Here is a 17891-nt window from a genome sequence, read left to right as displayed (position 1 = left end):
TACAATCAATCATTACAGTTTGTTTGTTAGTTTGTTGTATTCCGCTGGTATAGCTCTCTTAATAGCAATAGCAAATTCCTTCTTAACAAAACAGTTTTAGTTGCAAGCAAAATCTCGTGGATGTCTGTTTCCGATTTATCATGTCTAGTTTTTAACTCCCGTCTTTTTAACCATGCTGTGAGAACTATATCTAAACCCAGCCATGTTTTATTTTCTGAATACCATCTTTTACCTTTGGTCGCCGATACCAAATGCCACGTTAAAACAGGAAACGTCCACAGTTCTTTTATTTCAGCACATATTCGTCTTTTAATGACTGTTAAATTTGTGTGTCTGTTATTTTGTGTTTTATTAACATATATGTCGTTTAATATGTAACCATGTGATCACTTTCAAATGTAAGGAGAACTCTCATTGTGGTAAGTATTGTCATGGCCATACCGCCGTACTCGACAGTTTCCACTTATTGTTTATTAGTCGAGTATATATACCAGATAATCCGTTCATGATTACTGACATCATGTGCATCACTCTACGATGACAAACATCAACCAAGTCAGAAATATGACTACGTTTCACACCCAAGTTTCATATCCAAAGAGAACCTGGTCTTACAGAACAAAAACAATATTTATTTAAGACGACCAGGGACATTCTCATCACTAGATTGTAAATTTATCTATAAACTGATTCTTAATGATGACGGTATTTGGTCTCTTCAAGGCCCTACTTCTAAATGAAACACACGGATGGATGCACATAAAACAGAAGATTACCTGTCACAATGTTTTAAAACAATACGAAACTGTGTGGAGGACAGCAAGTCACGGAATTTCCAGTATAAACTTATCCATCGTATCATACCATCGAAATCATTTCTGTACAACATTGGATTGATAGAGGATAACCTTGGTACTTTGTGCCAATCAGAAAGTGAAACACTTTAACATTCTCTTTTTTTCTGTGGAAAGTTCAAACTATGATAAATGAGTTCAACTAATGATATGGAAGTAGAACTTACTTAAAATTAGACCTAAATGGGAGTTATTTTCTTCTTGGCGATCCAAAGTTAAATACTCTTGAAAACACATTTTTTAAAAAAAAACCAAGCGTTATATTCAAAATTGTCACTACAATGAGATTGTTCCCATATTTTCCCAGCTATATCCAGTTTATAATCACAACATAGAAAAAATCATTTCTGGAGACAAGGCCAAATTTACAGAAGAATGAGCCCTCTTACTACTGTAGATGGACGCAAAGCAATGTTTGATCATATATTGATCTCCCCTCTTACTTTTCTAAATCCCCAGTACTTTTTCTTTATACTTTATTCATACAGTCATTTAACATATGTGTTGTTTCCCATTTTTCCCGTAGTATAATTATATGCATTCATTATTTTACGCAGCCGTATGAATATTGTATTACTTGCTATCATAATGATAGAGAGAGAGAAACAAAAACCAACCAACAAACAAACAATACAAGAAACAAAACCATCAACCAAGTCAGCGAGCCTGTCTACCTGATCCCCTTATTCACCTTCTTTGACAAACATGGTGTAATATAGGCCTATCTCACCCCGTTATACACCAACAGTGACGTCACTCTATTGTTTGCAGGCGACAGGTTTTCCCTCCATATCCCTCAACTCTGATATAATACCGCTTCCTACAGGCAGTTATCTAAATTATATCCCTCTACACCGGAACTTAGAATTAGTTCTTGTTTTGAAGATTGATACGACTTTGTCTTGTGATCACTGAATAAGATCGTGAAATAAGACATTATTGACAATTTCCAACACAAAGCGCCGACTCCCAGTTACGAACCCGCAACCTTTTGTCTACAAGCTTAGTGTTTTTTTATCCACTCGGCTACGAAGGATCGCAGTGAAAAATTAGATTGTTTTTCGGTATGAACCATGTGCTCCTCGCAAGACGGGTAGCACGAGCAAGGCGCGGCGTCGGAGGCCAGTCTTATCCCAAATGACTTCAGTAAATATTGAAATGAGATCTCAAGTATATCTTCAGTTGATTTATCAATCGGATATAGCATGACCCGTGGGCGTTATTGAAAAGTAAGCCCTTTTTCTAGGGAAATGATCGCAGGTCATGTTATATACTGCGCTTGTCGTAAGAGGCGACTAACGGGATCGGGTGGTCAGGCTCTCTGACTTGGTTGACACATTTCATCGGTTCCCAATTGCGCAGATCGATGCTCATGTTGTTGATCACTGGATTGCCTGGTCCAGCCTCGATTATTTACAGGCCGAAGCCATATAGCTGGAATATTGCTGAGTGAGGCGTAAAACTAAACTCACGCACTCATTAGGTGCACAAGTTCTGATGTCTGCGTGCATCTCTGTCGGCTCTGGTGCAGACACTAGATTCTTTTTATGGCTTCTTTAGTCCAAATCTACCACAAACACCTGGCATTTCGAACAGTTGGTCTTCTACGTGCAGCACTTGCACCTGTACCTGAGTGTGTAGTTTGCGCGTAGCTGCTTTCTAACGAACGTTACTCTTTTTAATCAAGCATGTGCTTGTGGATACGTTTTGTAGGTTGAAAGAAAATAAAATTGACTAACGTCACATATGCGGAACTACTTGGTCCATTATTTGGACTTCATTTTACATTTCACCCCTTTTGTGTCAATTTTGAAGTAGAATATCTCTCTGACTATAGCAAATATGTTCCAGACTTTAGGAGACGTTTATGAGTGTACAAAGGGTTGTGATTGTCTCGTTTACTTCAAGTCGTTATTTCCTACGACTCTTCTAATAAATTGGTGACTCAGTTTAATGATTTACAGTATTTGTTGACATTTGAGACCGTTCAGTCTTACCTTGCGATAATCCAGTATCAGTTTGTAGTTTGAAATATGGTCTCCATCCTGGACAGCATTCTCAGTTCCAACAAGTCTGTTAAGACTGTCAAACTGAAGCTCAAAGTTCACCTGTGAAGCAAAGAAAATCACGTTGGGTCATGACAAAACCCTATGGAACTCTGTTTACTGGTTATGTATTAGATTTACATATATTTCTCCACACAAGTTTCCTTTTATACCTTAAAAACATTGAAACCATTTCATAACGCAATTTTTCCTTTATCTAAGAAGCGAATTACTCATTTAACACACCATTTCTCTAACACCTTTCACAAACAAATGGCAGCAGGAAGATATGTAATTACCCTTATCATCATTACTAGAACCTTTGGGAATTTTGCCTTCCTTACATCACATCTCATGTCATAGAAATATGAACTGACGGGCAAAAGAAGCCACACAGGTGTAAATGGTGCTGTCATCCGACCTAGTAAAATTCTAACTAATAAAATTATTGATTGTGTAGAATGCAACAATCTTGTTTCAGTTACCAAATTGCAACCATGAATATTTGTTAGTGTTTTGCACGAGAGTTCGAAAAATTGTGATTATTGTCCCATGCACATGTAGTTTCGTACAGAGGGTACAAAACCTGTTTCTCGTGAAGACTGAACAATTACTCGACAAAAATCTCACGAGAAAATTCCAAATTGAAGTAGGCGCAATGAGAACGGGTCACAGTTATCTCACAAAGGAGTACTTTCAACAGATATATTGCAAGGATATTGGGTTACTCAAGACGTTTGGCTGTTTGATGGGTTCAGCATGACAGGCCAGACATGTGATCGACCCAGAAATGGACGCCCCGGAGTCACAACACCCAAAGAGGGTCGCTATCAACGGGTTATGTACCTACACAACCGGTGGTTAAGGGTGACATTCATCAGCTGCTGCCATTGGGTCATCGCGTGAGCGGATTCAGTGACCAGACGACATCGTTCTGTTAGACATGGGCCATGACCTTCCAGCATGGTACGTACCATCTGCAGTGATCATCACTATGTCGCTGTTTATCATTACAATGTCATTCTGTTAATGCAACACGTATATTGCAGTGTGCTTCAACTTACAATTTCCATTTTATGAAAAGGTTTTGTTACTTTTATCTTATTGGAAGAAACACAACTTGTGCGCTCGTCAGTTTGAAAACATATACAGATATTTCTTCTTGCAAAAACTCTATTATATCTGCACAAGACCTTTCACTGTTCAACGGTGCACAGTGAAAACTAATTGACGTCGCAGGCGAAGCACACCTGTAATAGCAATATAGTCATCATATGTATGACGTCAGTTAGTGAAATAGCGGAAGATGTAAAACACGTCATGGCTGACAGTAAGGAGTTATTCTTGTGACGTCATTATGTTTTGACTCAAATCTTCCATATTGAAATCAAGTATTCCATATACAATGTCAGGAAGTGTGTGTACCATTGTTTCAAATGTTCACACAAGAAAATGAAGGATTAAAAGAACTGAAGGCATACATGATATCTTCAGCTACAAGGATATCCACTTGGGGTATTTGAAGATATTGTTCATAAAGCAGTAAAACCAGCAAGAGAGACACTTTGAAAACAAAAGCAACAAATGCAGAGATGAAAATTCTTACATTTGCGTGTACCCACAATCCTAATAACAATTATGCCCATTATAAAAGCAAATCTTCCAATTTTGTATAAAAGTGATACTATAAAAAAAGGTTTATCCAAGACAAAATTATATTTAGCGCAAGGCAGGCTAAAACTCTAAAACAAATCCTTTGCCCATCTAAATATTAACTAGATACAAGCACTGTCAGTGTAACAAAATGTTACATACCTCGATGTGGAACTTGTTCAGTCATAACCGAAGACAGCAAATTTGCATTTTGTGAAAACAAATTATTTACTATCAATACCCACATAAACTGCAGAAGTAAACATGTTGTATATGTTTTAAAATGTGCGGAATGTGGTGCACATTATATTGGATGAACTGGAATGTAACAATAGGAAGGAGTCTCTACATACAGACAGGAAATGCGAGATCCTCATGTGCAATGTATAAATGTTGCTTTCTATGATTACTTTGATCCTTCTAGCACAGCATACGGGTTCAATGATCAAGGCGATCCGTCATTAGTATCCGTCTGATATACAGGTGACAACGCAATATTTTGAGACAGGTACCGTTTGATGGTGATTGATGTTATGGAGTTGCCTCTCACTTGACTCTAAAATAGACCTAGTGTCCTTAAGCATTATCCAATGTTCAATGCATTGGGGTTTTTTTAGCTCGTGATATAGATGTATCTAGTAGCTGCAGAGGAGTATGACTGGCGAACTTTAGTCTGGCATCAATACCCAATACCAGGAGAAAATTAATAACTAACCAACCTCATTGAGGAGGTTCAGGTCACATGACCAGACATCTGATGAAGTCACTATCTACCGAAAATGTACCAAGGACAAAGCTAAGAATGAATTTGATAGACAGCAATGTTTGCTCCTTTTGTAAGTCTGAAGCTGAGAATGTAATCCATGTCTTTATTGCCTTACATGTTTGAAAGCGTAAAATTGATGTAATTTTTTGTTGTTGAAAAACTATTATTAGTAGAAAATTAATAAACAACCAACCTCATTGAGGAGGTTCAGGTCACGTAACAGGAAGTCTGACGTCATCAGACATGAACGATGACATCATCAAGGGCAAGTTTTATAGGCAAAGGTGATGAACCCTCACAGGTGTGTACGGCATCACAGGTCAGAAAGGTCAAAGGGTATTCTGTAATTACGTTGCACCTGTGCAATTCATTAACGGAGCCCTAACGAAACCGAAGTTTGAAGTAGTACGTTATCCATATAAGGTTCCCAAGAAACGCGAGTGGCAAGCGCTGTACTCGGCCGTGTCCAATTTCTAAGTCTGCTTACGGTTCAGTTTAAGATGTCTTACCTATGTGACGCATGTTCTGGCCTGCTGCCCGTAGAATCCAGTGGTGAGGACCATCAAGGATTACTTACCTGTGTGCATTGTAAGACCAAATAAGCATACACATATCATCGCTCTTTAACGCACAGCCACAAGTGTGCTGTAAAGAAAAGAGTGTCTCCTAAGATTCCATCCTTCACCTGTAAGACAGTATAAACTTTATGGTAGTGTAGCCTGACAAACACTTTAACGTTCACCACTTGACCTTATAGATATATTCAGGAAGACCACGTTAAGAAAATCACAAAAGAGAAAGAAACCAGACGCACTCAAGAAGTCGATGCTGAAGACAAAGAAGGGACAGGTAACATCCAAAATCAAAACAGTAACAACTCAGAAGGGACAGAAGACAACACCCCAACCCATGAAAATATAATACATGTCAGAGATGCAAGCTGTAGTGAAACGGGCAAAAGCTGCTATGAAACGAGCTGAAGCTGACTTGAAACGTCAACAGTATAAAAGAAAGCTTGAACCCTTGTAATCTGAACACTTGTGTAGGATCATGATGGGAGTGACTACCTTTCTGGGTTCTGGGAAGAGGTTCACATGAAACAATAATCTGCGAAGACATTGGAAGCAGATGCACGCTCCAAACGTACCACCTCCTCTAGATACTGACACTCCTCCTGTAGGTAGTGACCCTCCACAAGAGACTTACCTCCTCCTCCTCCTCCTCCTCCTCCTCATGAGATACACCCTCCACAAGAGAGACACCTACCACCTCCTCAGGAGAGACACCCTCCTCCTCCTCCTCGCCAAGAGGACAGGCAGCAAGAACAGTTTAGGTTCCTGATTCCGTCCAATGCTCTCGTGGTCGGACCAAGTAGCTATGGAAAGTCCGTGTTTACCTCTCACGTGCTCTAACATGGCCTGATCCAACCCCAGCCTACCTGTATTGTTTGGTGTTGTACTGAATGGTAAACCTTATATCAGGATATCAGCGAGCAGCTGCCTCAAGTGACCTTTGTAAAAGGAATTCCTTACAATATCTTGGACGATCACAAAGTACGACAAGCATATTTCACGGCTGTTTACTCAAACCTCCCATCACAAGAATGTATTGATCTTTCTCTTGATACAAAATCTGTTTCCGACAGGTAAAAAGTCGAGAGGCATTGCTTTGAAAGCACATTATATCAGCCTGTTCCATTTTCACATAGATAAACAGCAATTCAAACTCTTTGCCCGTAGAAATTTCCCCAAACATATGGACCACTTTATGGCTATTATCAAAAGGTTGCTGAAACACCCTATGGACATCTAAAACCTACCACCAAGGAATAGGATCGACTGCAGGCCAATCTCATAAACAAGGAAAACGGGCAAGTCAAAGTTCAGTCTAAACCTGATTCGCTTAGGGAGAAGTTGACCACAACAGAATCTCTGGATAGTCCTCTGACTAAAGAAGAGAGACTGAACCAACATCATCTCACTCAAACTGAGACTGATTCAGACGCGAGTAGAGAGACATAATTGACTAAAGCCATGGCTTGCACAAATTGTGGGGTGCTGATAGATAACATGCAAATCTGCAGCGACATATCAAACATTGGTGTCCGGCCTATAGCCTACAACCCAAGAGAAAATGCTCCAAACTCGAGAGTGATGACAATGACAGTGACTATGATGACCCATCATCTTCCCAGAAAGGCATCAGTCTTGCCATCCAACCTCCTCTTGGGAAGCCAACATTCACTGATATGGAAGTCGACGAGTGGCGAAATGTAGGCTTACAATGCAAGCAGGTGCACCACATGTCACATATTGTATTGTCAAAACTGACAATTAAACTTGTGTGTACTGTCTTGATTTCAGATTCGCACTGGAAGCCTCCGTAATATATACATGATGGTTGCACACCTGCCTGAGATCCATCTCTGCTGAAGGTAAGTCGCTTTTACTTTGCCATATTTGTCAGACTCTTGTACTCTGCTTGAACAATGAATTTAAGCTACATTTAGTAAAAATTGATAATGATTGCATGTTATTGGAAGGTGCACCAAGTGATCTATCATCAGCAAACATAGGTGTATGGCCAAACCCGAGAGAGATGGCAATGATCACCTATCCTCTTCCCAGAAAGGCAGTGGTTTTGTCGTCAAAACTCCTCCAGGGAAGTCAACTATCACTGATATGGAAGCCGAGAAGTGACGAAATGTAGGCTTACAACACATCTGCAAGCAGGTGTACCAAATATTTCAAGATGAAAGTGCAGAGGAAATACAGTGCACGCGACAGGACAAATGCAAGAATGGGCTGGGAGAAGACTGGAACTGAGGTGGGAAGATCTACTGAGTAATACTCTCACATTTGCAGTGGAATATACCAAGTACTTAATTTAAAGAGGCACCTCTGCTTCAAAACATGCTATACAGCCTACAAGCTTTGAATCCATCCAGGGAGCAATCCTTTCTCAAAAATATAATCAAATCACTCCTGAACCTCAAGATGAAAACGATCCTGCCTTTGACAGATATGCGGGAAATAGAAAGTGACATTAAATCTAATAGCATCGCAGAGGATAACAAGGCTGATGATGATGCAGATTTCAAACTGGGCTGACAGGTACTGTCTGACTGTCTGTTCAGGGTACAGCTCGTTCAGCTTGACCTGATCAAGTGAATACTGATGCATTGCATGCCCGTGTCACAAGAGTCGCGAAATTGTCAGAAATGCCCCAAGTTTCCATAGAAAATAAACTACAGTTGGTGTAATGTTCCGATCAGGGCTTTTAGTGAGCAAGCAACATCATTAATAGCATTCTCAGCTCCCCTATTTAAAGACGTTACTTTGACCTTCTGTCAGTGCCATATGGCCTCATGGGTCATGCATATGTAGAGTAGCTCAGGTCAAGTTGAACAACCTGTAGCACACTATACATTCATTAATTCATCACGCTTCACTTTTTGTTTCCTTATGAGAGGTTATCTGCATTAAAACACCCACTTTTCATTTCCCTCACCTTTGACGTCCCAACTATGCACTATCTGAGGGTGCTCACGTAGCTTGGTGAGGTGAATGGATGAACTGGATCAACCAAGACTGGTGTTTGCTGACTCTTTATATATTACTACCAGTATATCTATTTCACATTTTTGTTTTACAAGGATGAATGCATTCATTCCACACAAACCCTATCCCTTCCATGTGTAACAGTGTGATGGACCGAAAATATGTCAACCCTAGACATGCGTGTTCATTGGTTAGAAATCTGTTACTGACTTATAACTACCAACTGCTAACTCTAATTACTTCATGAAATGATTAGAACCATAATTCATTTGAAAGGTGTCATGTATTCATGTTCAGATATATGTTTAAAATATACATGCACATACATTCCCACATCACTTACATTTAATAAACAAGAAGAAAACAAGTTTGATGAGGGGAATACCCATGACCTCTTTGAAATAACTACTTGTCCAAATACCAAATGTACACTACATATTCCTTAACATATACAGCATAACATACACTCCTGTCACATTTTGTGAATGGGAATAAGTAGTATAAACAATGGGGTTTCTAAATCACTTCAAATATAAGCCTTATTCTTATCAATAATATAGATCTAGACCCCTTTAAAAAACTCCAAAACAAAAAGACACAACCGGTCTCCCTTCATACAAGACCACAGCAGACAGCAGACTGTGCTGTGGGCTGGTCTATTCACTAGAATAAACAAATGTCTAAATGTGAATCGATCGATACTGTTTGGGTGAGAGCTGGGTCACACAGTGGGTGCGCGATCAATAAAGTGACAACCAATTAGAGAAATGTTTCACATATGGTATGAACCCTGTATCATGGCTACAGTGAGTGAGTTAAAAGGCTGGCGCGTGGGTGTGGTATGATAGGATATTCTGGTATGAGGAAGTCTGAATTACGAACTTTATTAGGGATAAGATATCAAAGATCTCCTACTATGAAAGATTTAAAAAAGGCAAGCGTGCGGTATGAGAGGCTATTCACGTATGAGGAAGTCTGAGCTTATTGAATTACTAAGGGAACAAGCTCCCATAGAATCACAATTCAAGACTACTGAGGAAGTCTGAGCTTATTGAATTACTAAGGGAACAAGCTCCCATAGAATCACAATTCAAGACTACTGAGCGTGCTATAGGAAAGTATTTGAGAGAGTGGAAGCAGGAAGTTCAAAGAAACATAGGGTTTCAAAATGTAAAACAATTGGTATTTGGTAAAGTGAGTGAAGAACAGAATGATTTCAGCTCACATTAAATATGACACTAGAGAAACAACAGGCGGATGGCGCTACTGAATACACTATTGTTTACTTAAGAGGTAATCTGGAAGTTACAATGCAATATGGATACTATCAACTCTTCTATTGACAGGTCATTCGAAACAATTCGAGGAGCACTAGAACGTTACACTAATATGGGGTCCGGTTAGGTTGTTGAGATGATAAATATGATCTACCTGAAAATAGCAAACTGAAAGGATGGAAATCATTACCAACTAGTAAACATGTCACAGACAAATGTGCTACGATTAATATTCCAAATATTGAAGAGGAAAATAATAAAATTTCCAGCTAAGATAAATCCATGCAGACTTTCCAGTTATCTGGAATATGATGACATTATTTGAGATGGTATAGATGCACCAACCCATATCTCCCAGTGCACAAAAATAGAAAACCAGAATTCAGATTTGGCTATAATTGTATTCGGGCATTTCAGTCGCTTGGTGTACAGTCAGTCGAAACACAAGGAAAAGAAACATGTTTGTGAAAAGTGCCTTCACGGCTTTTCTAGAGCCGATCTGTTCAGTTCACACAGGGATGGTTGTCGAGGTGTAGGGGAGACAGCAATACAGATAGATATGCCGAGAGAAAATAACAATATCTTGAAGTTTATCAACCACAAAAATCAGATGCCAGTACCATACATTATCTACTCTGACTTCGAAGCTATCATTAAACCAATAGATACGGTGGCTCCATCCCCTGATAAAAGTTTCACTCAGAAAAATCAAGCACACAAGGCATGTGGATTTGAGTATGTGATGGTCAAACTAACCCTCTCGTCATTTATAGAGGTCCAGGCACAGCTGAGAAATTTCTACAGTGTTTACAACACGAGGAGGGAGAGACCAAGAGAAAATTACACAACATGACCCCAATGCATATGACCAAAGCTGATCATCACATCAGAAGCACACATGGTCATGTATGCTGTAAACCTCTGAATGGTGATTCAGTGCAACACCACTGTCATGTAAAAGTGAAATACAGAAGTGCGCCTCACAATCAGTGTTGAGAATAAATCCTAAGCTTATTCACATCCCGGTGGTGTTTCACAATTTACGAGGATATGATTCACACTTGATTATGCAAGCTATTTCAAAGGTAGAAGGCAACTTATACTGCATCCTGAACAATATGGAGATATATATATCCTTTTTGCTAAACAGGTTAAGATTCATAGATAGTGTTCAGTTTCTGTTGTCGTCTCTAGACAGTTTGGTCAAGGCTAATAACCCAGGTGACTTAGCTATAACTAATCGATACACAGAAGAGAAAACTGGAGCTTTGTGGCTACGTAAGAGTATTTACCCGTTTGAATATATGGAAGATTGATCTAAGTTTAATGAGACAGAGTTACCTCCCATTGACTGCTTCTCACAAGACGATTACGAACACGCAAAAAAAAGGATGGGAACAACTAGGCTGTAAGAATCTGGGTGATTATCACGATATATATTTGAAAATGGATGTGTTGTTGCTGACAGATGTGTTTGAGATATTCATCAAAACATTTTCAAAGAAATATGGGTTGGACCCCACATGGTACTATTCAAGTCCTCGGCTATTGTGGGATGCCTTACTAAAGAAAACAGGTGTGGAGTTAGAATTATTCACAGATTATGATATGCATCTGTTTGTTGAGAAAGGGTTACACAGGAGTATTTCCATGTATCAAAACATTATGCTAAACCTAACAACAAGTATGTGGAAGGTTATAACCCTAATAAGCCTTCGAACCACCTACTATACCTAGATGCTAACAACCTATCTGCCTGGGCTATGAGTCAATATCTACCAACAGGGAGATTCGAATGTGTCCAGTGGGGGGTGTTGGGGGATGTGATGAGTATAGCTCCGGATTCAAACAAGGGTTATGTATGCAAAGTGGACTTACAACACCCCATAGAATTACATCAGTCTCACAATAGTTACCCACTATCACCTGAACAGTTGAGGGTTAATCGCAACTGGATGTCTGAATGCCAACACAATCTAATGAATGGACTGCTAACAAATGTAGAAAAATTGGTACCGAATTTGATGACTAAAACAAAGTATATAGTTCACTATCATAATTTACAGCTGTATCTATCGCTGAGTATGAAGCTGACTAAAGTACATAGAATACTGAAGTTCAATCAAAGCCCATGGATGGAACCATACATCAGGATGAACAGGGACTTGAGAAAGCTGGCCACTAACGACTTCGAGAAAAACCTATACAAACTAATGAACAACTCTGTATTCAGTAAAACGATGGAGAATTTATGAAAACGTGTCTATGTGAAGCTAGTCAGACAAGCTCAGGAAACTGATAGCGAGCCTGGCATACAATAGAAGTATTATATTCGATGATGACTTGACAGCCATACATATGAAAAAGAGTCACATTAAACTTAATCGACTGGTCTATGTTGGTATGAGCATTCTAGACCTGATGTATGACTTCAACGAGCTAAAGTAATGAGCTCAAGGAAACAATACAACGGCAGGTGTGGTGTATTATACACGGATACTGACTCCAACTGAGTACGTGTACGAGGATATGAAAAATGATATACATATGTACGACACCAGTGACTACCCGAGAGACAAGCTATGCACAACCAAGACAATATGAAAGTCTTAAGAAAGATGAAAGACGAATGTTCAGGCACACCAACTGCTGCATAAATGGGGTTGAGACCTAAGATGTATTCTATCAAGAAAGCAGATGAAATAAGACAGGCTAAGGGTATGAAAAAGTAGCACGTGGTTTCGAGCGCATAGACAAACGCAGTCCGCTGACGTGGCCTTCCCAGTTGCAAGTCGACTTGGGTAGGGAATTCATGGGTGCCATGTCACAACTGCTAGCCAAACACAATGTTGAGATAAGGCGTGGCGTGGCAGGAGAACATCGAAGCCAAGCCACAGTGAAGAGATTCAATCGTTCCTTAGCTGAACGTTTGTTTGCACACCAATATTCATGTGACCTGCAGTCTTCTGGCCACAATAGAGAATGGCGACTTCCATTGATTTTATGAATCACCAAGTAACAAGACTACTAGGGGGTGACTTGCAGTCAGCTGCCCGAAGGCCCCCCACTGGACCGGTTGACGCAATCCATATGAAATCCATTGTAACAGAGGTAGCAGCAACCCATTGAAAAAGAAACAAAAAAATTTTCCAGATTTTGCATTTGTTAGGTATTTATATCAATCTGGTGAATACGAGGGAGACACACGCAAATGTGCTACAGATCCTGTCAGGTCTATGAAAATGTATAATATCGAATGAGCAGGTATAAAAGAAAGCGAACCTAACCTGTACTTCCATGTAAATGGGCCGCACAGAGGATTCGTACTTGAGGAATTACAAATCATACCTTGATCTTTAACAGGCATTTTACTTCCCTGATGTAGTGTTTTTTCTTCTTGTAAATAAGCTGAAATCGTTTTTACATAAACGATAATGACCTTTCACCCCTATACCGCACATTGAGCACGTGTAGTTGATGTTATCTTTACGGTCATAAGAACAATGACCTATGCTGTGGTTTATTTTACCACAAATTTCGTTTTTCCCCATAAGTACCCATTAACACTGCCACCACTAAACCAAGTATGACGAATACCAATTTACGATCTTGTGTCCCTCTGAAGGGGTATAATACCGAGACATTGTTGGTTCATTTAATGGCTCCAGTTGTTTACCCATTAATACCTAGTATTTTTTCATAACTTCATCGACGTCCATGAAAGTTCTAACGGCATGATTTTCACGCTGGAGTTGATCATTGATAAAATCTTGTCTCTTTAAACTTCTCTTAGCATATTGAGCCTGTGCGGCCTGTAGCTTTTCTGCTGTTATATTGTGTCGTTTTCGTTCCTCCTCTGTCTCAGCCTCGTTTGACTCTCTTAATTGAGGAAACAGGAAATTACTCCCGGAAAATGCTAGGGCATTCAAAAGAGCCCCACCAACCATCATTGCTACTGTATCCATTTTAAATATATTGCTTTAAAATATTTTCGGGTATAATACCTTGCTTTACCAGAACGTCCTTGGTGGCCATCGCCATACCAATATTCATAGTAAGCATAAAAATATCTTGCATGTCAAAGTCGAGTTTTATAGTCGGTTGTTTTATGATCATTTCATATTTAGTCAACCCAGCATATCCTACTGCTAACCCGGAAACCACCAATGCGTGGCATGCGTCGTTAACGAACGTTTTCCCCCATCAATGGAAGTATACAATTTTAATTATAACATAATATGAGGGTCGATAGTAGGGGGACATACAGTCAGCTGTCCGCAACTAGGGGCATGGAAATTACAGGTCTCTTGCAGTCTACTGTCCACAACTGGCTGTGTTTGTTGTGACTTGCTGTCGGCTGTCCGTAGGACCATATATAATGATAATTTAATTTAATTTATAATTTTTTTTATTGTGCGTGGCTAAGGCATTTTTCCTACCAGCTCTCTTTTTTGGTTCTTCTTCTTGGTGACTTGCATCACTGGCTCTGCAGGGGTGACTTGCAGTCAGCTGTCCGCAGGACTCTCCACTGTCTGGCTGTCCACTGAGCTGTCCTGTCCATCTTTCATAATATTATTATTATTATTTGTTTTATTAAATTTACAATGCTTTGCTGTGATGATCACTGCCGTCATCGGGGCTAGATACATGCCGTATTTGTGGTATAAAGCACAAATCAAGGCATTATCGATAAACAGGTCCTTCTTTAAATCCTCCCACAAATAGAGACGATGTTCCGGTGGGATCGGTAAAAAGTGCGACGCTATACCTGTGTAAATCTGGGTAATAGTAGAACCTATCACTTTTGCCATCTCAGGCCCGAGTTGTTCCTCATACCTAGCGTATAATTTATTGATTTCCTCATCCAACATTTTCTGAATCTTATCAGCAATTATGTTTTATCCTAAATACTGTTTCCCTTACCACCCATGACTAGTGTTGTCAGTCTATTACACTGCTTGTTGTCCTTTTTTTCCTCTGCAACTAACATCTGCTCTAGTAATTCATCACACTCCATTTTATAATATAGTACTCTAGTTTGTATTTTTGAAAAATAATAACCAAACAAACACTAACCACATAGAGATAAAGGTTAGATTACACACGACTAGAACTTCAAAAACAGACATTTTACTAAAACATCACTAAACTATTACTAAAAATTACTAAAACATTACGGAACATTACTAACTAAGCCGACCGCAGGTCATTACTAAAACATTAATAAACTATTACTAACATTTACTAGGTCATTGCTAACATTTTATTAAAAACTATGGCCACCGCAGGTCACCGCTGGACTCCCCAATCCACTGGCTGGTCGGTTTTCAATACGAGCTTGGCATGTTTAGTTTCAGCGAGCTGTTTCTTCACCCATTCCCATTCTGATTTACTCATGACATTGTTCTCTCTCAAACACTCCTCAAACGAATCCCTGTCCTTGCAGTAAAATAATGTCACCCAACGCGTCTTCTCTCACAAGTCTTTCAACACCGACTTGAAACTTTGCGTCAACACCCATATGCTGTGGTTTGCGTGTCGGCAACTAAGAAGGCTAAATACGACAACATGTCTCTTTTTGGTTATCTCTCTGTTAGCGCTACAGTCATCCAGGATGAACAACGTCGGCTTTCCTTTAAATTGGTTGTGAAACAATGTTAAATACTCTTGTAGACGTGTCCCCGGGTCAAATTTGTGTACGTCCGAGTCCGTCATCACCCAAGTTCTTTCCTTGTACGTTTTATTCATGTTTATAGTAGGGCACATGATAACGATTCTTTCAAAAACTTCCTTATAACATCCCTCCAACAAATCCAGCACAAAAACGGTCTTCCCACAACCCGTCTGTACGCATATAATAGCACAGTGTGGAGAGTGGTGCAGTGTGGTGGGCACCCCAACACTCCCGGCCGCAGGTCAGTAGATGGCTTGCACGAATCTCCCATTGTCTATATTAAGTTGCGCATCCATAATTACATATATATATAAATACAATTTACCGGGTGATTGAGCCTTCTTCGTTATTTGAATGGTCATCTCCTCACTTCCATTTTCAATGCGGTGCCCACTACCGTGTAGATTGTTATCATCCGTCGGTCTCATATTCAACCATAATGCATACTTTGTTGTTAAGTACTCACTGATATTCACAGAGTATAGATCCAGTCCACTGACTACGTTGTTGAGTTTCGTCTGATCGCCGGTAGCTTCTTTATTTCATCCCACTGTTGGTACGCTCCCGTTCCATGGATAAATAACTGATTAGGTACTCCCTCTATGGTCTTTTCTACTTTGGTGATTTCTGGATTTCTTGCTGTCTCTCTCGAAAGTGATGTATTCCTTCACAGGTATGATCAATATACCTTTCATCGGTCGCGCCGGCACATTCATGTTGATATTCCATATGGTGTCGCTCTTGTCACACATTATCATTCTATGTCTCAGTATCCTATCGTATAAGATGGTCATTTTCCCAGAGTATCGATTTCGAATCTGCTTGACAAGATCCAGACTAGTCACCGTGTCAAACTCTAATAAGATGTTGTCTATCTCATAACTACCAGGGAGACCGCCTGTCGTATGCACGACTTTACTGTAATCATTGAACGTGAGTTCGTATTCCAGGCTATCACCCAATGCAGCTTGGTAAAACGGTGCGTGACAAATTAGTAACTCAAAGTCAAGCAGGATACAAAACCTGTTCCCATATGATTCAGCGATTGTTTTTTTCTCTATCTGATACTTTAGCTCATCTGGTGTGAAGTCATGACCAACACTTTACTTATTCAATTTTTCTGCCGCTGATTCCCTGGTATGCACTATTATCGCATTCTCCCTCACTTTCCCACATGTCTGTGTAACAGTAATACACATCGCTGTCGTCTATGCTAAGCAATTCGTTGCCGCTAATTTTATAGTGACCTTCTTGACTATAGCATGACCCACATTATGCACGATATCAGTTTTATCGCCTTCTACATCTAACTTGATGCTAAATGCTAATCGCACCATCCCTGGCACTTTGACGTCTTTCACACCCAAGTTTGGGAATCTAACCAACAGTGTTTGGTTCTGGTCTGTCTTGCTGGGGTTGTTTGCAATAGCAACCAACTGGCGCATGGCTTTGACGCCTCGTGGTTCTCTTATTCTTCGAAATGGATTTAGCTTTCTAGCGTAAGACATTATACATATTAATATTTAATATAATATAATTTCAGAATATGGATGATATTGAGATGGACGATTTTGGAGCTGCTGCTGCTCCACATGTTGTTGACGACGAAGATACTTCATTCACTACTCCATTCGTGAGAACACTACTACTAAACCAAGCAGTAGACGATTATTATGATGGATTAAAAAGAGATAAAAACTACGTCGAGCCTGTAAGTCGAGACTATTCAAAGTTTACCTTAGATGATTATGGTGTTCTATGTCTTAAGGATAACCCACAGGTTGACCTCGTTAACAAACGCATTAGAAAACCACTCGCCTTGCCAACTCTAGCAAGTTGCCAATTTATACGTGAAAAACCAAACGTGCTGGACTACGGTGGCGCAAAACCAAAATTTGGGGTTCCCCTCACACCCCCTAGCCGACTGCAAGCCAGTGCGGACAGGCGAGTGTGAGCTCGACACCCCTTACCTCCCACGGTAGTTCAAGATCTGCAAACCTTATGATCAGAACTTGTGGCAGGTCCTGCGGATGGTCGACTGCAAGTCACCTCCACTGACATT

The 17891-nt window shown here is 39.9% G+C and overlaps 1 protein-coding gene across 1 annotated transcript in view; it reads right to left on the bottom strand.

The window, feature by feature from the left end:
• LOC137259815 (uncharacterized) overlaps positions 1-17891 on the bottom strand; it is a 55988-nt gene that overhangs the window by 15114 nt on the left and 22983 nt on the right. The window contains exon 2 of the mRNA XM_067797432.1: positions 2852-2962. Within this exon, the coding sequence (XP_067653533.1) occupies positions 2852-2962 (111 nt within the window). The remainder of the gene's footprint in view (positions 1-2851; positions 2963-17891) is intronic.

This window comes from Haliotis asinina, chromosome 13, assembly GCF_037392515.1.
Source record: "Haliotis asinina isolate JCU_RB_2024 chromosome 13, JCU_Hal_asi_v2, whole genome shotgun sequence".
Lineage (NCBI taxonomy): Eukaryota > Metazoa > Mollusca > Gastropoda > Lepetellida > Haliotidae > Haliotis > Haliotis asinina.
This window is presented reverse-complemented; position numbering and strand designations above follow the sequence as displayed.